The sequence below is a fragment of the Natator depressus genome, chromosome 2 (assembly GCF_965152275.1).
Source record: "Natator depressus isolate rNatDep1 chromosome 2, rNatDep2.hap1, whole genome shotgun sequence".
Taxonomy (NCBI): Eukaryota; Metazoa; Chordata; order Testudines; family Cheloniidae; genus Natator; species Natator depressus.
Window position 1 is genome coordinate 264,572,746 of NC_134235.1, and position 27,111 is coordinate 264,599,856.

A 27,111-nucleotide genomic window follows, 5' to 3' on the forward strand; every position below is an offset into this window, starting at 1 on the left:
CAATGTTGATAAATGCAAAGTAATGCACACTGGAAAACATAATCCCAACTATACGTATAAAATGATGGGGTCTAAATTAGCTGTTACCACTCAAGAAAGAGATCTTGGAGTCATTCATAGAATCATAGAATATCAGGGTTGGAAGGGACCTCAGGAGGTCATCTAGCCCAACCCCCTGCTCAAAGCAGGACCAATCCCCAACTAAATCATCCCAGCCAGGGCTTTGTCAAGCCGGGCCTTAAAAACCTCAAAAGAAAGAGATTCCACCACCTCCCTAAATAACCCATTCCAGTGCTTCACCACCCTCCTAGTGAAATAGTGTGATGAAGTGAGAATGTTCTTAATGTTTTCTCTGAATACTGTATGGATGCCTCAATTTCCCCTATGCAGATCTTAAGTATCTAGGTGGCGGGATAAGGGTGTGTGATTGGGGCAGAGTCCTAGAGGGTCAGTGTGATGGTGTCTGCACAGAGAATGGCCGACACCCTGTCTCCTGGCAACTGATGGCCTGGGCCCCTCTTCTGCAAGGTGCCAACTGAAGGGGTTGGAGAACAAAGAGATCAGGTGGTCTCCTGGCCCTGGAAAGACACAAAGGTGAGAGGAGGGGCTGGAGAGTTTCAGTTTGGAACTGGCTGGGGAAATGGAGGGAGGCTCAGATGGGGCTCTGACCTCCCTGCCCCCAAAGATGGACCTGACTGACGTATCCTGTTCTCTGTACCTACAAGCTCTGTTTTAGACCATGTTCCTGTCGTCTAATAAACTGGCTGGCTGAGAGTCACGTCTGACTGCGGAGTTGGGGTGCAGGGCCCTCTGGCTCCCCCAGAGCCTCGCCTGTGTGGACTCACGGTGGGAAGCGCACGGTGTGGACGGGGATGCTGAATGCTCTGATGTCAGCCCCAGGAAGGTCGAAATTGTGTGAGCTTCTTGCCCTAGGGAGAGGAGGCTTCCCCAGAGTCCTGACTGGCTTCATATGGAGTAGTTTCAGAGCATTGCCCGGGGACTCTGTGACAAACAGTATTTCCAAATATCCAACCTAGACCTCCCCCATTGCTACTTGAGACCAGCGCTCCTTGTCCTGTCATCTGCCACCACTGAGATCTTGGAGTCACTGTGGATAGTTCTCTGAAAACATCCACTCAATGTGCAGCAGCAGCCAAAAAAACTAACAGAATGTTGGGAATCATTAGGACAGGGAGAGATAATGAGGCAGAAAATATTGTATTGCCTCTGTATAAATCCATCGTACGCCCACACCTTGAATACTGTGTGCAGGTCTGCTCACCCCATTTCAAAAACAATGTATTAGAAGTGGAAAAGGCACAGAGAAGGGCAACGAAAATGATTAGGGGTATGGAACAGCTTCCATATGAGGAGAGATTAATAAAACTGACTTTTCAGCTTGGAAAAGAGATGACTAAGGGGGGAATATGATAGAGGCCTGTAAAACCATGGCTGGTGTGGAGAAAGTGAATAGGGAAGTGATATAGACCCCTTCACATAACACAAGAACCAGGGGTTACCTAATGAAATTAATAAGCAGCAGGTTTAAAACAAACAAAAGTATTTCTTCACACAACACACACAGCTATGGAACTCCTTGCCAGGGGATGCTGTGAAGGCCAAGACTGTAACAGGGTTCAAAAAAGAACTAGATAAGTTCATGGAGAGTAGGTCCATCAATGGCTATTAGCCAGGATGGGCAGGGACAGAACCCCATGCCCTGGGTGTCCCTAAACGTCTGACTACCAGAAGCTGGGAGTGGACGACATGAGACAGATCACTTGATAATTATCTTGTTCTGTTAATTCCCTCTGAGGCACCTGGCCCTGGCCCCATTGGAAGATGGGCTACTGGGCTAGATGGACCATTGGTCTGAGCAGTGTGGCCGTTCTGATGTTCTCCCCCAGTGCCACACGTAAAAGAGGTGATGTTCCAAGAGGCTCTGGAGACATGCTGTGTGCAGCCTCGTTTCTCCCAAGTTTCACTGTGGTTCATGGAAGTGAAGGGTTTGGTCTAAGTGAAAATCAGATGGTCACCTTGGAGAGGAATTTAAAGGCGGGGGAATGTCTCAGCCTCACCTTACCCGCAGGGAAGACACTGTAAGGAGGAGGGGAATTTGCCACACTGGCTTAAACCTTGCTAACTCTCCTGGCTGGAGCAATAGCCATGAGCTGGAGAGCACATGGACCAGGGCTCACTGGGGAGCGGGAGATAAGGCCCCTAAGAACTACAGTAGGGCCCAGGCCTGGGAGGCACCTGACTGAGGAGACAGGCCTTGGAGAAACTTCCAAAACAGTGGGACGGGAGAATACAGCATCTGAAGAGGAGAATATTCGGCTACTGAGGCAGCAGCTGCCTGAACCCAAGAGGCCCGCCTCTGGCCTCTAGCTCCTGTTCTCTAGACTCAGGAACAAAAGCTTACAGAGGCTGGTTGTAAAGTGGATGAACGAATCTCATCCCCTCTGAGCTGCAGCCTGGCCTGGGGATGTCCCGCTCTGTGCCAGGAAGGGATAACCCTCCATCTGCTGTGCTCAGCCAGTCTGTGCCCAGGCTTTCAGGGCAAGACATGGGGACTGGGGGAGGGGGGGCAGTTTGCGACACACTGGTGGCCATGTGGACGGATGCAGTAGGGCTGGGAGCCAACAGAAGCTAAGGGGCTATGAGTACTACCAAGGCTGCATCCTGCCGGATGGATCCTATGAGCTGGGGTGTCAGGGAACAGGAAGAACGGCATAAAAGAGAAATTCAAATCAGAGTATAAGGGAAACAGCCTGGAGGGACCCTGGGCTGGCACCTGCTCTGGGGCAGATGAGAAGACTTTGTCAGTGGCAAAGCAGGTCCATCACAGCTGGGCCCCATGAGCACAACACAGAGAAGAGTCCTTCAGAGCCCACCCAGCCCCATGGGAGCTCAGTCCTGGCTGCGAGTGAGCCAGCAGAGCGTGGCTTGTTCCTGGGACAGGATGGGCCCTGGGAGCTACCCTGTGCAAAGAGAACCATGTCCTCAGCTGCTCCCCCACAGACCGGGGTGAGCAGGACTAGCCCAGCCTGTTGCAATAATACCATGTGGAGGTGGGTCTCAGGATCTCACTGCTCTCCCTCACAGGCCGCTGAGATCACATGGAATTCCAGCATATGGATATTGCAGGAGACCCTTTCTGGGACCCGTCTGAGGACTGTCCACCAGGCTAGGGGTTATTCCTGAGGCACATGGCCATACATGAAGGAGGCTCCAGAGCAGAGATGGGTCCCACCTATCGAGGAAGGGATACGGACTGGCTAGCCTAGTTAGGTGGGCTTTAACCCAGGTTGGATGGGGGCAGGAGACAAAAGCCCACAGGTAGAGCAAAAACATGGAGACCTGGGAGAAGGGTCAGAATCTGGGGGGAGCATGGGCCGTTATAGGAGGGACAAGGGAGAGACAACAGGGAACACAGGGGGGAAAATCAAACCAGTATCTTAGATCATAGAATCATAGAATATCAGGGTTGGAAGGGACCCCAGAAGGTCATCTAGTCCAACCCCCTGCTCGAAGCAGGACCAATTCCCAGTTAAATCATCCCAGCCAGGGCTTTGTCAAGCCTGACCTTAAAAACCTCTAAGGAAGGAGATTCTACCACCTCCCTAGGTAACGCATTCCAGTGTTTCACCACCCTCTTAGTGAAAAAGTTTTTCCTAATATCCAATCTAAACCTCCCCCATTGCAACTTGAGACCATTACTCCTCGTTCTGTCATCTGCTACCATTGAGAACAGTCTAGAGCCATCCTCTTTGGAACCCCCTTTCAGGTAGTTGAAAGCAGCTATCAAATCCCCCCTCATTCTTCTCTTCTGCAGACTAAACAATCCCAGCTCCCTCAGCCTCTCGTCATAAGTCATGTGCTCTAGACCCCTAATCATTTTTGTTACCCTAGATATCGGTATGCTAGTGTGAGAAGTCGGGGGAATAAGCAGGAAGAACTAGAAATGCTAGTGAACAAACAGAACTATGTATCACAGCTGGCATCACGGAGACCTGGTGGGAGAACGCGCACGACTGGAATATCGGCACAAGGGGGTGCAGCTCGCCCAGGAAGGACAGGCCGGGGGAAAGGGGGAGGTGCTGCCTTCTCTGTACACAGCGTACGCACTTGGACAGAGGTGGAGATGGAAACAGGAGACAGACGTGTTGAGAGGCTCTGGGTCAGGATAAAGGGGGTGAAAACCAAGGGTGAGGTCATGGTAGGGGTCTCCTACAGACCACCAAACCAGGAAGAATTGGTGGCTGAGGCTTTTTATAAACTAACAAAATCATCCAAACCCCAGGTCTTGGTGGTGATGGGGGACTTCAACTACCCGGACATCTCTTGGGAAAACAACCCAGCAGGGCACAGATTCTCCAACAGGTTTTTGGAATGCATTGGAGACCATTTTGTATTCCAGAAGGTGGAGAAAGCTACTAGGGGAGAGGCTGTTCTAGATTTGATATTGACAAATAGGGAGGAACTGGTTGAGAATTTGAAGGTGAACGGCAGGTTGGGTGAAAGTGATCATGAAATGGTAGAGTTTATGATTCTAAGGAATGGTAGGAGGGAGAACAGCACTATAAAGACAACGGAGTTCAAGAAGGCAGACCTTAGCAAACTCAGGGAGATGGTAAGTAAGATCCCATGGGAAGCAAGTCTTAAGCAGGGGAAAAACACCTGAAGACAGTTGGCAGTTTTTCAAAGAGACAAAGAGACATGCACAAGAGAAAACTATCCCACTGCATAGGAAAGATAGGAAGTCTGGCAAGAGACCACCCTGCCTTAACCAGGAAAGCTTCAATGATCTAAAAATCAAAAAAGAGTCCTACAAAAAATCAGAAACTCAGTCAAATGATGAAGGATGCATATAAACAAACAAAACAAGCATGTAGGGATAAAATAACTAGCTAGAAATATAAAGGGTAACAAGAAAAGATTCTACAAGTACATTAGAGGCAAGACAAAGACCAAGGACAGGGTAGGCCCATTACTCAGTCAGGAGGAGGAACAATAAGAGAAAACGTGGGAAATGGCAGAAGTGCTAAGTGACTTTTTTGTTTTCTCCAAAAAGGTTAGTCGCAAGCAGACGTCTAACCTAGTGAATGCAGTGAAAATGAGGTAGGATCTGAGGCTAAAAAAGGTTAGATCACTTCAAGTCACCAGGGCCTGATGAAATCCTAGAATACTCGAGGAGCTGACTGAGGAGAGATCTGAGCCATTAGCGATTATCTTGGAAAAGTCATGGAAGACGGGAGAAATTCCAGAGGAGTGGAAAAGGGCAAATATAGTTCCCATCTATAAAAAGGGAAATAAGGACAACCTGGGGAATTACAGACCAGTCACCTTAACTTCTGTACCCGGAAAGATAATGGAGCAAATAATTAAGCAATCAATTTGCAAACACCTAGAAGATAATAAGGTGATAAGTAACAGTAGCATGGATTTGTCAAGAACAAATCATTTCAAACCAACCTGATAGCTTTCTTTGACAGGGTAACAAGCCTTGCGGGGAAGTGGGAGATGTGGTATATCTTGACTTTAGTAAAGCTTTTGACACTGTCTCACATGACCTTCTGTGACATGGTTGGGCCAGATGGCTACAGGAGAGTAAGAGAAGGCAGATATATTAGCCCCAGGTTAAGTAGGTCCCTTTTCCCTGGGTAAGGTATCAGGGAAAGTTCCAGAACAATCAGGAACCTTCTGGAGACAAGACAGACAGGCTGATTAGAACACCTGCAGCCAATCAAGAAGCTGCTAGAATCAATTAAGGCAGGCTAATCAGGGCACTTTGGTTTAAAAAGGAGCTCACTTCAGTTTGTGGTGTGCGTGTGAGGAGCTGGGAGCAAGAGGCACTAGGAGCTGAGAGTGAGAACACGGACTGTTGGAGGACTGAGGTGTACAAGCATCATCAGACACCAGGAGGAAGGTCCTATGGTGAGGATAAAGAAGCTGCTGGGAGGAGGCCATGGGGAAGTAGCCCAGGGAGTTGTAGCTGTCACACAGCCGTTTCAGGAGGCACTCTAGACAGCTGCATTGCACAGGGCCCTGGGCCGGAACCCGGAGTAGAGGGCGGACCGGGTTCCCCCCAAACCTCCCAACTCCTGGTCAAACACAGGAGTCGTCGACCTGGACTGTGGATTCAGAAAAACGGCCAAGCTGAGGGCTGTGAAGCTCCAAGGCGAGGAAATCCACCAATAAGCGCAAGACCCACCAAGGTAGAGGAGGAACTTTGTCACACTTCTCATAAACAAACTAGGGAAATACAACCTAGATGGAGCTACTATAAGGTGGGTACAGAACTGGTAGGAAAACCATTCCCAGACAGTAATCACCAGTGGTTCACAGTCATGCTGGGAGAGTATCTCAAGTGGGGTTCCACAGGGATCTGTTCCGGGTCCGGTTCTGTTCAATATCTTCACTGATTTAGATAACGGCATAGAGAGTACACTTATCAAGTTTGCGGACGATACCAAGCTCGGAGGGGTTGCAAGTGCTTTGGAGAACAGGATTAAATTCAAAATGATCTGGACAAACTGGAGAAATGGTCTGAAGTAAACTGGATGAAATTCAATAAGGACAAATGCAAAGTCCTCCACTTAGGAAGGAACAATCAGTTGCACACATACACAGTGGGAAATGACTGCCTAGGAAGGAGTCCTGCAGAAAGGGATCTGGGGGTCACAGTGGATCACAAGCTAAATATGAGTCAACACTGTTGCAAAAATAGCAAACATCATTCTGGGCTGTGTGAGCAGAAATGTTGTAAGTAAGACACAAGAAGTAATTCTTCTGCTTTACCCCGTGCTGATTAGACCTCAACTGGAGTAGTGTGTCCAGTTCTGGGCCCCACATTTCAGGAAACTGGAGAAAGTCCAGAGAAGAGCAACAAAACGGATGAAAGGTCTAGGAAACATGACCTGTGTGGGAAGATTGAAAACACTGGGTCCGGAGCAGAGAAGACTGAAAGGGGACATAACAATTTTCAAGTACATAAAATGTTGTTACAAGGAGAAAGGAGAAAAATTGTTTTTCTTAACCTCTGAGGACAGGACAAGACGCAATGGGCTTAAATTGCAGCCAGGGCGGTTTAGGTTGGACATTAGGAAAAACCTCCGACCTGTCAGGGTGGTTAGGCACTGGAATAAATTGCCCAGGGAGGTTGTGGAGTCCCTGTCATTGGGGGCTTCTACGAGCAGGTTGGACAAACACCTGTCAGGGATGGTCTAGTTATTACGTAGACCTGCCTTGAGTGCAGGGGACTGGACCAGGTGACCTCTTGAGGTCCCTGCCAGTCCTACCCTTCTATGATTCCCTGGTGTTTAGTGGGCTGGGAAATAGACCAGGCAGAGGTGAACTCTGGCGAGTGGTGTCACATGTGGTCTCGATACCATGTAACCTAACAGCCCAAGCCAGGTTCTTTTTGCAGTTGCAGGGTTTCCCTTGGGGTGGAGACCAGGGATGGCCTGACACATCTCGAGGGAGGTGTGGCTCTGCCCAAGGGCAATCCAGACAGCCCCTATGAATTCTGTGCACAGGGAGGAGAGAGACGACTTCTTGTATTTCACTCTCCGTCCTAAGGAGCGAAAGGCTGAGGGCAGGGCGTCTCTCAGAAGCCAGGCAGAGGTGCGTGCCAGCCCAGCCAGGCATTCTGCGAACACTGCAAACAGCTAGAGCCTTGTATCGTAACAGTCCTGTCATGCTGTGAAGCAGGGGCAGCCTCTAGGCCTGACGAACTGCAGTGTGAAAACACTCATGGGGAAGGCAGACAGCCACAAGCCAACCCTGCGCATCTGGAGGGCGTGAGGGAGGCTCGTGTTGCCTTCTGAACTGGAGCTGATGGAGTAGCTCAGTCACCTCAGGTCCAAGAGAGGCCACCTCCCCCTTTTCTTCTGGGATAAATGGTGAGAACAGAACCCCCGCCCTCTGAACTCCTGAGAGGGGCCTTCTACAGCTCCTGTGGGACACAGGAAATCTGCTGTGTCCCATGAGATGGGTCCCTGGTGAGTGACGAGGAAGTGAATGGGGGGGCGGAGGACACACACACGGAGCAGCCTTTGGTAGCTGCTGTGATGTAATCCCACCCCAGGCCTGGGAAAGTGCAACAAAAGTGGGGTACAACGAAGGAGGCTGGGGCGAGATCGGTATGAGGCTCTCGAACCTGAACGCCAAGTCTCCTCCTTGGGGATGATGTAGGGGGGTGGTAGAAGAGACGGGAGCTCCCTGTAGGAGAAGTGATGTTTCCTCTGAGCAGTATAGTCAGCTGCCTCTGTTGCCAGGAGATTCTCTGTCCAGACTGACCCCGCTCTCGAGGTACCAGGAGAAAACTACATACCCAAGGAGCTCAGTGTTGCTGGAGTCCTTTGGGGTGTGCAACAACCCATCCGATGGGAGCGAATGGTCCAGCCCTTGTAGGCATTTTGGGCCCCTCTGGCAGCCCGAGGGTGGGAGGCAGGATGCTCAGGCTGGGCCAGTGACACTTGGAGAGGTTCGGACCCCCACATTCCTTGGCTCAGGCTACCCGCAGGAACTTGTCAACAGGAAGACACTTTGTGCCACCCCAGCTCCTTGGCACGTCTGGTGAATGAGGCCTGATATTTGCTGTACAGTTGCAGTGATGTCCAAGACCAGGCTTTGGTGTGCAGGGACCCAATCTCTGAGACCTGTCTCCATCAGGGCAGCTCTCTGCAGCCCCCCATTTTGGTTTTCCTGGGCCACAGCCACCAGTAAAGCGGCCAGAGGCACTCGTAAATCAGATCCTGCCTGGTCCTTCACAGGGTTACTGGCACTGCCCAGGGGCAGCATGAGGGGAAGTTACCAAACAAGTTACGGGCTTTCTCCTGCATGGCTCAGAGGCCCCCCTCTAGGGCACATGCTCCTCTTCCCAGCAACTCCTAGAAAGACCTGAAGTCAGCTGCGGGGGAGGAGGGAGGGTCACCTTCTTCCTTTGCCCTCTGTGCTCCTCTCCATCATCCTCAGATTCCTCTTCAGCTCTGAGGTTCTGGTTATCTGATCAAGGAAGAGGACCTGGGGTGCTTGATGGAGAGTCCTGAGTAAGCAGGCCAGAGGACAGGCCTGGGGCGAGAGGGTGCAGGGCCTGAGGTGATGTAGCCAGGGCAGTCCTGGCTGTCTGAGGGCAGTGTGTCTGGGTGTGCTGTGGGGGGGCATCCAGGTGCCCCTTGACTGACTCCTGGGGAAGCCCTAGCAGAAGGTGTTGGCTGCCCGGTGAGGGTCACTCCTGGACGCGGGAGAAGGGGAGCAGGGGTATATTTGGTCTAGAGGAGGTGCTGCTCCCTTGGGTCGGCAGAGAAAGTCCTAGTGCCACAGGGAGCTGGTGCAGTAACATCGATATCAAGGCTTGAGCTGCCTGTAGTTACAGATCTGCTGACACTGCTGGAGACTCGTGTTTGTACCAGGTCCAGCAGGGTGGGTCCTGGTGTCTGCGTTGGTGCCAGCACCCAGAGAGAGCCCTGGCTAGAGTCTGAGATTAAGGCCAAAAGGGCCACTAATCTCCCGTATATCACAGCCCGCAATGCCCCCCAGCCCAGCAAGGGCTGAGTGGGAGCCACTGACACCAGGAGAGGCAGAGGGCCAGCAGTGCTGCACCAGGCGGAGCCAGCTGGCGTTTGGGCCCGGGACATAGAGTCAGAAGGTGCAGAGGCTGAGGCCAAGTCCCCCGGGTACGGCACGCCGATCTGCCCCCCCATAGCAGGCAGTGGTGCCGTCAACGTGCCAGCCAGCCGAGCTCGCAATCAGGGACTGAGGACCCTGCTTGGCACTGGCGGAGCGGGATCTCTATTCACTGGGTGTTGATGGAGTGGTATCTCAGCGAGGAACGTCCACAAGCATGACCTGGAGTGAGCCTGGAGGAGTGGGACCAGCACCGAGAGAGAGGCCAAAGTGCGCTGGCGTCGGCTGAGTCCCTCACAAGCCAGGCATGGCTGAAGGTCAGGGGGCACAGGCCGAGCCACAAGGCAGCCAGGATCCAGCAGAAGAAAAGAGGAGGCAGCCGGCAAGGGGCACCCCCGGACTGAACTAGCTGGCCTCAGTAACACAGATTGGCTGAAAGGGCGCAGGCATCACAGACGTGCCGGGGCTTGCTGCCACAGGCACGCCGAGGAGTGGAGCCCGGTTTGGGGACGGACGGACCAGGGTATGCAGACACAGCAGGCCTCGCTGGATGCTGCTGACCCACGATTCCCATCTCACCTGCCTGGGGAGCCTGCCTCTAGAATGGGGTCCCGACAGAGCGGGCTTGGAAGAGCCACCAGGACACCTGCCTGCCCATCCCTTCCATCGCCACCCTAGGGCTTCCCTCAGACCTTGGCTTCTGCTGGCGAACAGCAATCGCTCCGGCCCAGAGCCACTGCGCTGCTCTGATGTGTGCTGGGCTCCCAGTGGCAGCTCTGGGCAGAGGTGCCTGGCATTCCACATGGGCAGCGTGTGCTGGGACTGGACGTGCCATGCTCACCCCCGCTGGCAGAGGAGAGCAGCCAGCGAGGGTGGGGCGGAGCTCTGCGGGCCTGTGGTCAGGAGATTGTCATGGGGCAGGGAATGGCAGCACCCCCTGCTCAGCTGCTCATGCCCACAGGTCCTGCCTGCAACGCACAGCACTGTGCACAGCGTCGTGGCCTGACAGTGGGTGACTGTGACCATGGCTCCCCAGAGCCTCGCCTGCAGGGCGGTCAGGCAGAGCCCCCTTTGCCCCACTCCCTCAGGGACGGACCAGCCAACACACTGCCCTCTAATAACTACCCTCCAGCCTGCAGGGCACCCGCCCAGCTCCTGCACCCGGGAGAGGGGCCCACGGGACCAGACCAGCCTCCCCAGCTCCAGGCCTCTTACCTGAACCAGGCAGTAGCCCAGCAGCTGCAAGTGCCTGTCCCTCATGGCTCGCGAGCCCACCAGGATGTCCGAGTTCTGGCAGTAATGCCACTTGTCATTGACTGAGAGGACCACCCTGCAGAGGACAGAGCGGGGGCGCAGCATTACCCTCTGCCCAGTATCCCACGGCCAGGGGAAGAGAAGGGGGGCCGGGGGCAGCAGCGTTATACCCCAGACACCCCATAGCTGGGGGAAAGAGGATTGACCCACATTGGCCCCTAGACACCCTGGCTGGGCCTGGGGCATGTTACCCACTAACGGGCATGCTGCACCCCGTGCCCTGCGGCCGAGGGAGCGGAGAAGATGCGGCACACCTAGGGCAGGCCCACCCTGGTCCTTATGGCTGGCCAGGGGTGCCGTTTGCCCAGCGCAGGGCCCTAGTCCTGAACCTGCTCTGTACTGGTGCCCTACAGGGGATGAGGAGGGCAGGGGCTGATGGACTCAGCCAGCAAAGGAGGGACTGGGGGGACCAGGACAGTGCTGGAGGAACAGAGCAGGGAGCCCAGATCTTGCCCTGCCCAGTACCTCTGAATCTCTTCCGCTCCCTGCAGCCCGTCGCTCGGCCCTCTCTTGGGGCTGGGCAGGTGTGGGGAGGGCAGAGCACAGGTCTCTTCGGCCGGGGCTGCCTTCCCCTCGTCCAGCTCCTCCTGGGCCTGCTGTCCCCTGCGATCAGGCCCCGGGCAGCCAGCTGTTGCCTCCCCCTCCTCCAGGATCTTGCTGATCGGGAACTGGAAGAGGGGGGCTGTGGAGGTGCCCCTGGGGGAGCAGTCAGAAGCGGCCGCAGGCTGTGGGGCCAGGCACTCCGAGGGGCTGCTCAGCGTGGAGCTGCCCTGGCTCTCCAGAGAGTGCTCTTTGCTCAGGCTGCAGTAATAGTCCGATGAGGGCTGGTAGCAAGGGCCCCCTGGGGCAGGGCAGAGCGTGGACAGGAAATGCCCAGTGAGGTTGCTCTCCCGGGGGCCTTCGGGGCTGCTGGGTGTCTCCGGAGCGAATGGTGCGAAGTCCTGCAAGTCAGCGGTAAGGGCCAGGACGCTGGAACGCAGGCAGCTGGCAGCCAGGGGCACCCCAGGGCGGGCGCAGGCGACCTTGTAGGCTGCAGGGACATGGGCAAGAGGCAGGACCGTGCCCGAGCGGTTAATCCACAACAGGAAATCTGCAGAGACAGAGCGTGGATCAGAGGCAGGAGCTGCTGCTGCAGGGCTCACGGGGCGAGGCTTGAGGCATCACTACATACCCTAGGCCCTCAGGGACAGAGCCAGCAAACAGGGACGCCCAGGGGCTGGTGGGAGCCTTCAGACACACCCCCTGCAGCACTGGCTGCCAGGCATGCCAGAGCAGGGATACGTCTGTCACACTGGGAACTCCATCTTATGGACCCTCCACGCTAGAGCGTGCCCCACGCCCTGCTGCGGCCCAGCGTGTCATTTGGAGCGAGGGACTGACCTCTGGCAGAGAGACTGTGTCCCAGAGGCGGGCGCAGAGTAACCTAGAGCCATTGCCACAGATTGTCTTGCTCACCCGGACACCCACCAGAACAATCAACTCCACGCAGAAGCCTGGATGGGGGCAGGGGCTGAGCTTCCCCAGCCTGGGCTCAGGGGCCGAGAGGTCTGTGGCAAAGTGGGAACGATCTTAATGTTTTCTCTGAATACTGCAGCGTGCCTCAGTTTCCCCTGTGTGTGACTCAAGTGTCTAGGTGGTGGGACAAGGGGGTGTGATTGTTGCAGAGACCCCTAGAGGGCAGGTGTGACTCTGACTGGCTGCAGAGAACAGCCAACACTCTGGCCTGGCAAGGGAAGGCCAGGCCCCTGCTCTGCAAGAATCAACGGGAGGTGTTGGAGAACAGAGACCATGTGACCTGCTAGCCTGGGAAAGAGACAAAGGACAGAGGAGGGGCAAGGGACCTGAGGGAGGCCAGGCAGCTGGAAGGGGTCAGTCTCCTGGTTTGGGCCTGGGTGGGGTTGGGGGGGGGGGAGAAGAAGAACCCAGGGCTCTGGATCCCCCCCAAAATGGGCTTGGCTGAATGTTCCTGCTCCTTGTGCTGACAAGCTCTGCTCTACGCTGGGTTCCCCACAACTAATAACCCGTCTGTGTCATGCTGGCTGGGAGCCACGGCTGGCTGCGGAATTGGGGGCAGGGCCCTTTGGGGCGTGTGAGGCTCCCCAGGTGTCCCATCCAGGAGGAGAGCTCATGGTGGACAGGGGGCTGAGCACTCCGAGATTGGACCCAGGAAGCACCGAAGCCAAGGGGCCTTGCCCTGGGCGGAGTCACGCGGCACCGGAGTCCTGTCTGAGCTTCTTCCCGAGCAGCCCGACTGTGACGCCCGTGACCAGAAGCCTGGATAGGGGCAGGGGCTGGACGCCCTCAGCCTGGGCTCAGGGGGACAGAGCCCGAGACCCTGTGGAGCTGAACCAGCAGCCCCTCCTCATGGGGACGCAGCTTCCAGCGGCAAGAGGGCATTGCCCTACGGCTAGCACCAGGTTCTGACTGAAGCAAGGCGCCTTTCCCCAGCAGAGCTGCGTTTGCACCGGGGCAGTCACAGGGAGAGAGGTGCTAATGATCCCCCCACATGACACGTCTCTCCTGCAGAGCAGGCCTAAGGCCAGACCTCCTGTGGGGAGCTTGGCCAGGTGAACTACACAGCACACCTCACCGCCCCAGCACCGTGCCCCGGGGCCTGCAGCTATACTAGCAAGGCTGCGCTCGGTGCCGGCACAGCTTGCTGCAGCCCCGCGAGCCCGGTAACAGCCATGTCGGGATCGCGGTGTCTACATCGGGGCTTCTGCCGGCCCAGCTCCGTCCGTCACTGCGGCCCCGGCTGTGCGGGCAGGAGTCCGTAGGGCAGACGTGGCGTGTAGTTCAGGGGCTCCCCTCTGAAAGGGGCAGGCCACCACCATGGAGAAGCAGCCCAGGCTAAGGAGAAGAGGCAGGAAGGGCTACCTGGCCTGCGGACATTGACCGAAGCCAGGACTCACTAGGGGCTGCCTCACGAGGCTGTACTGCCAAGAGCCATACTTCTCCGGTGCTTTCCAGAGCAAAGTGCCTGCGGTTCGGTCCTGCTGTCCTGCCACGGTGTCCCTGAGGGGCTACCTGAGAAGCTCAGCGTACTCCTGGAGGCGGGACTCAGAGAGAACACATACAAGCCACAGGGGCTCGGGGCTGGGTGGGGGAGGTCTAGGATTGCCAGGCTCCGCTCCCCAAGGAAGGGTGACGGACATGAGGTCTGCACCTGGGAGTGTGCCTCAGAGCTAGGAACAGTGCTCCTGGGCCAGCTGGGCCACGTGGGATCCAGCCACTGGGCCCACTCATGACTGGGGCTCTTATAGAGAGGGACTGGGCTGGGGGTGCCATGAGGCTGGGCCACCTCAGTGTCCTGGAAAGACCCCCGCCCCCCTCATCCCTTGTAATATGGGCGCAGGGCTAAGCCTGTCCAGCGCGTGGGGTGGTGTCCCTGCCCTGGGGAGCTCCCACACACAGAGGTGCAGGGCGAGGCCTATCTGGCAGGGAGAGGGGTCACCGCCCTGGGGAACCCTGCCCACACACAGGAGTGCAGGTTGAAGGGGGAGGTGAGGTCACCGCTAGGGGGAGCCCACCCCAGGGATGCAGGGCTAGGCCTGTCCGGCGGTTGGGGAGGGGTCACCACCCTAGGTAGTCCCCCACACACACACATACAGGGGTGCAGGGCGAGGCCTGTCCAGCGATTGGGGAGGGGTGACCACCTTGGGACACAGGTGCAGGGCGGGGGGGGAGGGGTCACCGCCTTGGGACACGGGCACAGGACGGGGGGGGGAGGGGTCACCGCCCTAGGTAGCCCCTCCCCCCCCTACACACACACACAGGGGTGCAGGGTGAGGCCTGTCCGGCACGTGGGGTGGTGTCCCTGCCCTGGGGAGCCCCCCCGAGGGGTGCAGGGCAAGGCCTGTCCGGCAGGGTTGTCACCGCCCTGGGGAACCCTGCCCACACACAGGGGTGCAGGTGGGGGGGGTGGGTGAGGTCACCGCTAGGGGGAGCCCCCCCCCAGTGATGCAGGGCGAGGCCTGTCCTGCAGGGTTGTCACTGCCCTGGGGTGACCTGCAGTGAGGCTGGCTGAGCTCAGGCAGATTTTGCTCCTTCCATCTTTCCAGCACAGGTAAACACCACAAATCCCCTCCCCTTTTCACGCTCATTCTGAGAGGCTCAGCTCAGCCGGGAAGGGACCTCCCCAGGCCCCACAAGGAGGAGACATTCCCTGCTCCCCTGGGGGCCTGCGTGCCATCTCCTCTCCCACAGGATGTTTCCCCTCAGGGGTGCCTGGAGCCTATGGTCAGAGAGATCTCCCTGCACCCCCCCTGCCCCGTAGGGACATCCCCCAGGAACGTTACCTGTGCAGTATCCAGGGGGCAGCACCTCATCCTGCCGGTAGCACTCCTCTCCCACCAGCTGCCGAAGGGCTTCAGCCACCAGCCCCTTGTAACTGAAGGCAGGAACAAGAGGGGTCACAGCAAACCCCAGCTGGGACCCCCAGCCTCCTCTGCCATCCTCCCACCTCTTCTGCTGGGCCGCAACGTCCATGCCCGTCAAACCCATCCCTTCCCAGGTCACAGGGAGCTACGGGCCCCACTGCTGCGGCTGCCCCACTAACCAGATTAACTCACCCCCGCTGCTCAGTGGCTTGAGAAATCCACTCCCTGTGCAACGTAGTTAGGCCGACCTCAGCCTCCGTGTAGACAGTGCTAGGTCGACAGAAGAACTCGTCCATCCCTAGCTCCCGCCTCTCGGGGAAGGGCCACAGCAAGGGGTGAACCCCTCCCGTTGCCCTGTCTACACAGACACTCCACAGCGGCGTAGCTGCAGGGCTGTACCGTAGAGAGCCTCGGCGCTCGGAACGTGCCCGCTGCAGGCCGGGCGCCTCCCCCGCCTCATGCCCCTGGGGCCGGGCGCCTCCCCTGCTGCTCCATAGTAGGAAGCTTCTCCTCCCAGAGTAGGAGGTGCAGAGCCAGTGGGGGGGTGAGGGGGAATCCAGGTGAGCGACCATCTCCCTAGCTCACACTTCCCTGTAGAACTGACAGACCCATGGCCCCTTCCCCTCCCCTGGCTTACCGAAGGCTCCTTACAGAGAAGGGGGGACTGGCAGCAGCCCGTGGGTGCTGCCCCACTCTCCCCAGCATGGCATTAATGTGGATGCCTTGCCCTAACACACTTCACATGCCATCTGACCTGTACTGCCTGCCCTCAAACCATGCTTGACATGACCCACATGGCCTGGGCGCGGGCCCTCCGACCCGCCCCGCCCCCATCACCCTGGGCTGGGCACCGCCCCTCCAACCCGTAACCCATACGGCCTGTTGCCCTCAAGCCCTGCCCCCCGCAGCCCTCCAACCTGTATTTCCTGTTGGCCTCGTCAGCTGTCAGAGCATGGTCGAACATGAGGACCCGGTAGCGTGGGTCAAGGCGCGGGCCGCTGTAATCTCGGAACTCCAGCTCCAGAGCTGCATCCAGCAGAGAGAGGTAGCGGCGCACGATCAGCGCATAAGGGCTGCCTGCACCGGGAAAGAGACAGGCAGTGCAGCTGTCCCCCGCTCACTCTGGGATCCTCCTTTCCTGGGGCAGGGGACAGATCCCAGCAGGGGCTCTATCCACACCCCCACCCCTCCCACTTTCCTGGAAAGGGCTGCCATACCCAGCCCCTTGGGACCCACCTCCCACCTCTAGGCCTAAGGGCCGTAACCAGCCACGTGGGTTTCCTGGGCAGAGGATTGACATACTCATGACATTGGTGATGAAGGCTGGGGAGAAAACCTGGTGCAGGACAGCCTGGGGGAAGTGCCTGAGCTGGAACATGGACATGAGGATGTTGACAGTGGCCAGGGGTGAGCTGGCTGCCTTCTGCTCCAGGATGGCCTCCAGCTTGGGGAAGAGCTCGCTGTGGTTAGATGGCCGGTAATTCATGCGGCTGAAGGGAAACACCAGCTTCTGGATCACCTGCAGCCAGAGAGAGAGGGAATGAGGCTGGGGCAGGCAGGGGGCATGGAGGACTGGCCAGCCTTGCCCTGAAGGGGCCCTTCCCTGGTAACTGCACTGAGATCCCCACTCACATGGGGGGACTTTGTTATCCCCCTTGGTAACGGGACAGCTCCACGAAGCTGGGCCTCAGCCTGTCTCCCGGGGGCCGGGCAGGACGCTCACCTTGCTCTCCAGCTGCTCCCCACGCTTCAGCAGGAAGTTGGCGATGGTGTCAAGCAGGCGTGGCTCACGCAGCCTGTGCCGGGCCACATACTTGGCAATCAGCGCCATGGTGTAGGGGGTGAGGTTCTCGGCCTTCCTTGGGAGCCACTCTGCAGGGAATACCACAGAGCAAGGCTGCATCAGCCAGAAACACCGGACACTGCCCTGCCTGGGGCCCCATGTCCTGGCAGATAACAGCCCAGTCCGACCATGGGCAGCTGCTTCCTGCAGAACCCCTGGGGGGCTTCCAAGCCAGGTCTCTGCCTGGGACTCCCTGGGGCTCCAACTGAAACAAGGACACTACTCACACAATCCCTGCAGGATTGGTCCAGACGCCCTGGCTGAGGTGCAGAAGGGGTCAAGAGCAGAACGGCCACCCTCGATAATCCCATGGGGGGTGGGCCCCCCAGAGCAGCCACTGACAGGCAGGCTTGCACAGTGCGGCTCCCCGCGCCAGGCATTGGGAGATCATCACAGGGTGCTCCTAAGGGAGCAGGGGGACGCACGGCTCAGAGGGCAGGCGCAGCCTGTGATGCAAGTTGGTACAAGGCCTCCTCTGCCAAGCCCAGGGCAGCTCTCAGGCAGGCTGCTTTTCAGAAGAGTACATCTGCGTGTACACTAGGAAGAGGACAGACGTCCCTTTTCTCCTCATCCCAAAGGGCTGAGGTTCCTGTGCTCCAGCACCCAGAATTCACCCTCCAGCCACCAGCCTGGGACACCTCCACCCAGAAGGGGAATGGCTGGGAAAGGTACACTTGGGCAACCCCAATCGCAGCTGCGGCTGCTACTCCAGCTCTAATGCCAGGCATTTCCCCAGCACCGCAGGGCACCACCGAGGAGGGGCTCGCACAGCTGAGCTCAGGCTGCCAGGATGTCCTTTAAAGGGCAAGAAAGGGCAGGAGCAGAGGCTGTGGAGAGGGTGGGCCAGAGTCCAGACCAGCCAATGCTGGGGAAAGGTTTGGGGCAAGCCTGGGAAGGTGGGTAGCCCCCAGCCCTCACCTGCCATGCTGCGGATAAAGCGCTCCTGGCGGTTCTCATAGAAGAGCTGTGAGCTGAAGATGGCCTCCAAGGCCTTATTGTTGGCCTCCTGAGCACACAGGGCCAACATCTCATCCAGCAGGGCTAGCTCGTGCTCACGTACGGCGCTCACTTGCCCCAGCGTGTGCCTGACCAGGCGCAGGATCTTGCGGTTGTTGAGCAGCTGCTGGTCGGAGGCTGGGTGGCCCTGCAGCGCCTGGGCCCGGAGCCGATAGTAGGAGAGGAGGAGGAAGAGGGTCTGTGGGTGGCGCTCCTTCTCCAGGTGCCGCTCCAGGCTGCCAAGGCAGGACTCCACCAGGGGGTGGGGGCTGGATGGGTGAAGCCGCATCACGCTGCTGAACACCATGGAGACGTCCTTCTGGTTGAAGCGCCCCAGGCGGCTCCGGGACTCATCCTCCAGCACCTGCACCAAGGCGGACTCGCCAGGGAGACCTGGAGACCGAGCAGGGATTAGGGAACCCTCAGCAGCCACTCGCTGTGGGAGCTGGGTTCCACCTCTGCCCCCACTCAGAGCTTCCCCATCAGCAGCACTATGAAACCAACCCAGATCTAGCCAGTTTTGCTGCTGCCCACTGCATGAGCTGAGTCTTGTCAATTACCCCGAGGCTTCTTGAGAAGCTCTAGGTGGCCCCAACAGTGCTGGAGCTGCCTGTGGGCAGACTCAGGCAGAGGTGCAGAGCACCATGGTCAGATTTGGAGGGTCCTTCCCAAGGAGAAGAAATAGAAACGACATGTTTCAGTTAAAGCTGGGATCCTGCAGAAACGGATCCACTCTGCACCAGGTTAGGTTCCTGATCTCCCTGAGTGGGTTTTCAGGCCCAGACTGCTATGACTGCCCAGAGCCCCAGGCACACACAGCAGGTCTTCCCTCCAGCACCTGGCTCTGTCTTAAGTATCTCCAGCTGTTGGAAAGGGAACCTGATTCAAATCAGTTAGATCCCTATGGATTCCAGCCACTCCTGAGAATCATGCTCTAGAATATCAGCTTAAAAAAAAAAAAGGTTTTAGCCCTCGTGGTTGCAAAGAAAACCTTGAAATGCGACCTGAGCACAGAGACTGGCCTCAGTGCCCAGCCAGCCTGAAAGGCCAGCTTGAAGAGGGGTGGCAGCCCATTCCTCTCAAGGGTGGGGGAGGGAGGTGTTGATGCTGAAACCTAAAATGCCAATTTCCCTGTGATCATTCTGGGTCTAGTCTGATGCTTAGTGAAGTCAATGGAAAGTCTTGCTGACTTTGCTGGGCAAAGGACTGGACCCCGCAGCAGACAGACCTATCCCACAACCTCACACTGCCTCCCCTGCCTTGTACAGGGACGAATTTCAGGTCTCCTTCAAAACCCAGGTGATGCGGCACTAACCGGGCTAATCATTCCCAACTCATCTCTCAATTTAAATGAATATTTGAATTAAGGTAATTGAAGAAGTGACAGTAGCTGAGCCACTACCAGTGACCACAATCGAATTAAGTTCAACATCCTGGAGGAGGTAGGGCCCCAAGAAGCGACACTGACACTAAATTTCAGAAAGGTTTCAGAGTAGCAGCCGTGTTAGTCTGTATTCGCAAAAAGAAAAGGAGGACTTGTGGCACCTTAGAGACTAACCAATGTATTTGAGCATGAGCTTTTGTGAGCTACATCCGATGAAGTGAGCTGTAGCTCACGAAAGCTTACGCTCAAATACATTGGTTAGTCTCTAAGGTGCCACAAGTCCTCCTTTTCTTTCTGCGAATACAGACTAACACGGCTGCTACTCTGAAACCTGTCAGAAAGAGATTGAAATATGATGTGGATGGTCAAATAGGCTCTCAAGTCAGAAGTAAAGAAAGTGAAGTCCCTGCAGGTGGCATGGATCCCAGCTAAACAAACAGGAAGAGACACTCAGAATATATACGAGCTGCTGAACAAAAGGGAATCCGGGAGGCCAAGATTAAAGGAACCGGGCTAGCGGGCAGTGACAAGAGGCTACTTGAGCCCAACAGAAATCCAACAGTGCATCCAAGAGCGCCGAAGGAGCTTCAGTAAGAAGGGGCTGAGCTGCTAAAAACGGCAATTGCTTAAAAACCAGCCGCTGTCCCAGACGACCCGAGGGGGCCAAATGCTGTACCCAGATCTAAGGAAGGTCCTGGGGTGATCCAGGGAATTAGATCAGTCAGCCTTATATCTGTACCTGGCAGACTGGTTGAAATGATCATTAACAACAGTCTATTAAAAGACCTGGAAGATCAGGGTTTCACAGGGTCTAACCAGCGTGATTTTTGCCAAGGAAAATCACTTCTCACTCATCTACTGAATGAGCTGACGTAATTTAGACGTTCCAAAGGCGTTTTCCAAGGTCCCCCACAAGAGGTGGCTAAAGAAGCTAAAAGTCACACAGAAGATGTCATCAATGTAGCGCAGCAGGGGTGTGTAGGAAGCGGGGGAAGGGGGCTGATTGTGGGGAGAGCTCCTTTGTGACTTTGTTCTCACCCATATCTTTTTCACATTTGGGGACAATGTATACCTTCAAATCAGCGGCACTGCTATGGGTACCCGCATGGCCCCACACTATGCCAACATTTTTATGGCTGACTCAGAACAACGCTTCCTCAGCTCTCGTCCCCTAATGCCCCTACTCTACTTGCGCTATACTGATGACATCTTCATCATCTGGACCCATGGAAAAGAAGCCCTTGAGGAATTCCACCATGATTTCAACTATTTCCATCCCACCATCAACCTCAGCCTGGTCCAGTCCACACAAGAGATCCACTTCCTGGACAATACAGTGCTAATAAAGCGATGGTCACATAAACACCACCCTATACCGGAAACCTACTGACCGCTATTCCTACCTACATGCCTCCAGCTTTCACCCTGACCACACCACACGATCCATCGTCTACAGCCAAGCTCTGCGATACAACCGCATTTGCTCCAACCCCTCAGACAGAGACAAACACCTACAGGATCTCTATCAAGCGTTCTTACAACTACAATACCCACCTGCTGAAGTGAAGAAACAGATTGATAGAGCCAGAAGAGTACCCAGAAGTCACCTACTACAGGACAGGCCCAACAAAGAAAATAACAGAACGCCACTAGCCGTCACCTTCAGCCCCCATCTAAAACCTCTCCAACGCACCATCAAGGATCTACAACCTATCCTGAAGGACGACCATCACTCTCACAGATCTTGGGAGACAGGACAGTCCTTGCCTACAGACAGCCCCACAACCTGAAGCAAATACTCACCAGCAACCACACACCACACAACAGAACCACTAACCCAGGAACCTATCCTTGCAACAAACCCATTGCCAACTGTGCCCACATATCTATTCAGCGGACAACATCATAGGGCCTAATCACATCAGTCACACTATCAGAGGCTCGTTCACCTGCACATCTACCAATGTGATATATGCCATCGTGTGCCAGCAATGCCCCTCGGCCATGTACACTGGCCAAACTGGACAGTCTCTACGTAAAAGAATAAATGGACACAAATCAGATGTCAAGAATTAGAACATTCAAAAACCAGTCACAGATCACTTCAGTCTCTCTGGTCACTCGATTACAGACCTAAAAGTGGCAATTCTTCAACAAAAAGACTTCAGAAACAGACTCCAACGAGAGACTGCTGAATTGGAATTAATTTGCAAACTGGATACAATTAACTTAGGCTTGAATAGAGACTGGGAGTGGATGTGTCATTACACAAAGTAAAACTATTTCCCCATGTTTATTCCCTCCCCACCACACTGTTCCTCAGACGTTCTTGTTAACTGCTGGAAATGGCCCACCTTGATTATCACCACAAAAGGTTTCCCCCCCACCCCGCTCTCCTGCTGGTAATAGCTCACCTTACCTGATCACTCTTGTTACAGTGTGTATGGTAACACACATTGTTTTGTGTTCTCTGTGTATATAAATCTCCCCACTGTATTTTCCACTGAATGCATCCGATGAAGTGAGCTGTAACTCACGAAAGCTTATGCTCAAATAAATTTGTTAGTCTCTAAGGTGCCACAAGTACTCCTTTTCTTTTTGCGGATACAGACTAACTCGGCTGCTACTCTAAAGAAGCAAAGTCATCCTGGGTGAGAGAGACAGTATTGTCGTCGATCAAAGGCTGGCTGGGCATAGAAAGTGAGAGCAGGACTAAAGGACACAAGGTTAGCAGCGGAGCCTGAAGACACCAGGCTAGGTCCTGTGCTTAATGAATTTATCAGGGGTCTGGAAAGGAGGGTGAGCAGGGAAGTAGCAGCATTTGCAGCTGAGAAGTTATTTAGGGGAGTCAGGCCCAGAGAGGGCGGTGAGGAACTCAGAGATCCCAAGCCCAGCTGGGTGAAAGGGCTGCATGACAGCCAGTGAAGGTCACTGCTGATAAATACTAAGTAATGCGCATTGGAGGGGAAAATACGAACTACTTGTCCACCTGACAGGGCTCGACATTAACGGTGTCAGCCCAGGAAAGGGATCTGGGCGTCCCTGCCGACAGCTCAGTGGAGATCTCTGCTCAATGCACAGCTGTGGTCAAAAAAGCTGAGGTGATGTTGGGATGCTTAAGGACTGGGGAGGTGAAAAACCGAGAATATTCAAATGCCTTTTTTTTTTTTAAACCAATGGCACCACCTCCTCTGGATCCTGTGTGCAGCACGGGCGCTCTGTCCCAGACAGGCTGTTGCAGAGCTCGAGGGGGTTCAGACAAGGGCAGCGAAAATGATCAAAGGCCTAGAACAGCAGTTCTCAAACTGGGTCGGGGATCCCAAAGTGTGTTGCAACCCCATTTTAATGGGGTCGCCAGGGCCAGCATTAGCCTTGCTGGGACCCAGGGCTGAAACTGAAGCCTGAGCTCCACCCCTACCCAGGGCAGCGGGACTCAGGCTCTGGCCCCTGCTCCTGGGGTTATGCAGTAATTGAAAGAAGGGGATAACGGTGCAATGACAACCGACAACCACTGGCCTCGAAAGACTCTCTGAAGAGAGACTGAAACAACTGGGATGGTTCCTTAGAGAGCAGACGAGCAAGAGGGGTTGTGATAAAAGTCTATAAAAACAATGACGGGTCTAGAGAAAGGAGATGGATGCACTTGTGCTCCCAGACTTAGAACGCAAGGACAAGGGGACATTCCAAGAGATTAACGGCGGGAAATTCAAAACTGAAAAATACCTTTTCACACAGCTCCTGATGACAGTGTGCAAGTCACTGACACAGGAAGTCATTGAAGCCAAGAATGTAGCGAGATTCAAAGAAGGATTGGAAGTTGATGTGCATACCAAGAACACCCATAATAGTTATTGTAACACAAATTCTGCAGGTATATTAAACCTCCTCTCCAAGGCTTAAGCCGATCGCTGACTATTAAGGGCTACATGAAACCTACTGCTGGGGAAGATTGCCCCACATTGTAAAGATAAGGCCTTTTCCTGTAGCCACATTGTATGGTCTGAGGCCTTTGTCTGCAGCCATATTAGGAGAGCAGCAGCCATCAGCCAAGAAGCAGGAAGTCACAGCCCCACATTCCATCTAAATTACATTAAAACAATGTCCTCTCGGGCTGTTCAGAAGGCTCCTGCCCTAATACCACCCATCATCGTCAGACACAGAAACAGAGCTTAAGATGGTTAAAGAAAGCTTTGTTTGATGGCATTCTGTCTGGCAAGACACCACTCATCAATAGTCGTGGGTGTGAAATCCCTCTTTTTATTGTTTTGTCTTTATGGTCCCCACGTCTCTATTGTTTATGTGTCTGGTTTTTTGATTGTTTCTGTTACATCACTAATTTTGCTAGGTGTAAATCAATTAAGGTGGTGGGTTATGATTGGTTAAAGAATTGTTTTACAATATGTTAGGATCGGTTAGAGAATTGTTTAGTAATAATTTAGTAAAATGACAGGTGAAGGTACAGCTAAGCAGGACTCAAGTTGCACTATATAAACTGGGGTCCAAAGGGAAGTTCTTTGGAACCAACTCCAGGACCCAGCCCCAAGATCAGAGCTGCCAGACCTCAACACCCTGCCAACCACACTGTGCAGAAGCTGGAGTCCCCCAGATGACCTGATCCTGACTGGCCATCAAGAAAAGTTCATCTGCCTTATTGGGAGTGGTGAACATTGCATGCTTAGCATGTGCCTTCCGTTTTGGTGATTGTTAATAAATAGAAGTTCAGTAGGATATTACTATGTAAGGCTCTTTCTCTGGTAAAAGACCCTGCAAACCTGCAGAGCGTAAGGTTATGCCCTGAGCCCTAAGAACGGTGTACAGGTGGGTGCCTAATTAAGAGGGTTATGCCTTGAATTCTAGGAACTGGGTAAAGGCGGGTGCCCTTAGAGTGTGCAAGTAACAGAGAATTTTGTGCGGGTAACAACATCAGCTATGGAAGGATTCTTATGCCTTCCTCTGAAGTCTCCGGCACTAGCCAGAGGGGCTGATCCAGGCAGGCCATTAATAGATTCCTCTCCTGCCCATACACCAAAGTGCGGCCGAAGCCTGGGATGCTGCCCCTGAAGGAAGGTCGATCGCTCTGTAGAGCTCACAGAGCCTGCACCCCAGTTCCCGGCCCCTCTCTCTGCAGTGGCTGTCACCCCACTCCCAGCTGGGGCTGACTCTCTCAGCCTCCTCATCACACAGGCACTCTGGGCACTGCAGACAGCTGCGGCCTACTCAGATTCACATTTGTTTCTTCTTGTCCTCCCTGGCCCATGCCCCAAGGCGTGTGTCCCAAATGCAGCTTCTGCCTCCGCAATGGCACAATGCCTCCTTCCCATGACACAAACTCACAAAGGTATGATTCCGGTCCAAACCTCCTGCGTACACACAGAAAGGCAACGTCCCCACACACATAGCCAGGCGCCACTCCTTGTCCACCTTACAGATAACCCTCCCTGCTCCAGAGCTGCCCACCTCCAGGAAGGTAACCCCTTTACCCATAGACTGGGTGTCCACACACACATGATAACCCCTCCTGCTCTCCCAACCCTATGCACAGCACCCCACTGCAGTCCCACTACCACTCACACACCCCATGGCACATAACCTCTTACCCTCCCATTCTTGGGGCACTCACCCAGGGCCGCAGCAGCGTACAGACAATTGACAATGCTGAAGTTATCGAACTTGGAGCACCCACTGATGATGGCCTGGCAGAGCGCCTGGAACTCTGGCTGCTCCAGCACCTGGCTGGGTCCACGGTGCTCTCCATTCACCATGGCCTGGCCCTGCGGCTGCTGCAGCAGCTGGCCCAGCTTATGCAGGGCAATGGGGTAGTGGCTGGCAGACACCTTGCTGGGGTTCTGGGTGACCCAACGCAGCACTTCCCCCACACTCCGCGACCGCTCTATCAGCCGCTTCATGGTGAAGAAAGTGTCGTAGCTCATCTTCTCGTGGATGAAGCTCCAGCTCTTCCTCTTGCCATGGCCTCGAGTCCTGCCAGCATCGGGGGGCACGCTGTGGAGCAGCCCATGGCTGTAGGGATCCAGGGGCAGCAGCACAGCCCGCTGCTTGGCCTTCCCCGCACAGTAGCAGCTCGGGTACATCCTGGACCCCCTCGTGTCACTAGCAGCCAGCCCCTGCAGGACACAGGGCCGTGTGCTCTCTTGGCTCAGGGCGCGGAGCCATGGCAGCAGGCGCAGCATGGTGCAGGGAGGGCAACTCGAGGGGCTTCTGAAAACAAGGAGACCCTGAAGGAAAGTCAGAGAAAGAGCATGAGGAAGGCAGAGCCAGGGCCCCAGTCTCCCTAGGGGCCTCAGCCCAGGACAAAGGAAACACCAGCTAACGCAGCAAGGAGACACCTGCACTCTCCTCAACAGTCCCACCAGATGCTCCGCGCCCTACGCACCCCCTGCTGGGACAGGGTGCCCGGGGGCTCTCCCCACAGCGAGCCCCCCGGCCCCGCTCCCTACACACACACCGCCAAGACAGGGTGCCCGGGGGCTCTCCCCACAGCGAGCCCCCCGGCCCCGCTCCCTACACACCCACCGCCAGGACAGGGTGCCCAGGGGCTCTCCCCAGCACCAGTCCCCCAGCCCCGCTCAATACGCACCCCCCGCCGGGACTGGGTGCCCGGCCGCTCTCCCCACCGCCAGCCCCCCGCCCTGCTCTCTACGCACCCCCCGCCGGGACAGGGTGCCCGGCCGCTCTCCCCGCCACCAGCCCCCCAGCCCCGCTCCCTACGCACCCCCCGCCGGGACAGGGTGCCCGGCCGCTCTCCCCGCCACCAGCCCCCCGGTCCCGCTCCCTACGCACCCCCCGCCGGGACAGGGTGCCCGGTCGCTCTCTCCACCGCCAGCCCCCCGGTCCCGCTCCCTACGCACCCCCCGCCGGAACAGGGTGCCCGGCCGCTCTCTCCACCGCCAGCCCCCCGGCCCGCTCTCTACGCACCCCCCGCCGGGACTGGGTGCCCGGCCGCTCTCCCCACCGCCAGCCCCCCGCCCCGCTCTCTACGCACCCCCCGCCGGGACAGGGTGCCCGGCCGCTCTCTCCACCGCCAGCCCCCCGGCCCCGCTCCCTACGCACCCCCCGCCGGGACAGGGTGCCCGGCCGCTCTCCCCACCGCCAGCCCCCCGGCCCCGCTCCCTACGCACCCCCCGCCGGAACAGGGTGCCCGGCCGCTCTCTCCACCGCCAGCCCCCCGGCCCGCTCTCTACGCACCCCCCGCCGGGACAGGGTGCCCGGCCGCTCTCCCCACCGCCAGCCCCCCGGCCCCGCTCCCTACGCACCCCCCGCCGGAACAGGGTGCCCGGCCGCTCTCCCCGCCGCCAGCCCCCCGGTCCCGCTCCCTACGCACCCCCCGCCGGAACAGGGTGCCCGGCCGCTCTCTCCACCGCCAGCCCCCCGGCCCGCTCCCTACGCACCCCCCGCCGGGACAGGGTGCCCGGTCGCTCTCTCCACCGCCAGCCCCCCGGCCCGCTCCCTACGCACCCCCCGCCGGGACAGGGTGCCCGGCCGCTCTCCCCGCCGCCAGCCCCCCGGTCCCGCTCCCTACGCACCCCCCGCCGGGACAGGGTGCCCGG

General features: G+C 56.4%; 1 protein-coding gene across 1 annotated transcript in view; it reads right to left on the reverse strand.

Moving 5' to 3' along the window:
• FASTK (Fas activated serine/threonine kinase) overlaps positions 1-27,111 on the reverse strand; it is a 30,040-nt gene that overhangs the window by 2,184 nt on the left and 745 nt on the right. Inside the window, exons 2-9 of the mRNA XM_074946653.1 lie at positions 25,167-25,779; positions 18,085-18,555; positions 17,047-17,195; positions 16,626-16,842; positions 16,241-16,400; positions 15,243-15,334; positions 11,410-12,034; positions 10,846-10,960 (exon numbers count right to left, since the gene is read on the reverse strand). Coding sequence (XP_074802754.1) covers positions 10,846-10,960; positions 11,410-12,034; positions 15,243-15,334; positions 16,241-16,400; positions 16,626-16,842; positions 17,047-17,195; positions 18,085-18,555; positions 25,167-25,734 — 2,397 coding nt within the window. The 5' untranslated portion in view covers positions 25,735-25,779. The remainder of the gene's footprint in view (positions 1-10,845; positions 10,961-11,409; positions 12,035-15,242; positions 15,335-16,240; positions 16,401-16,625; positions 16,843-17,046; positions 17,196-18,084; positions 18,556-25,166; positions 25,780-27,111) is intronic.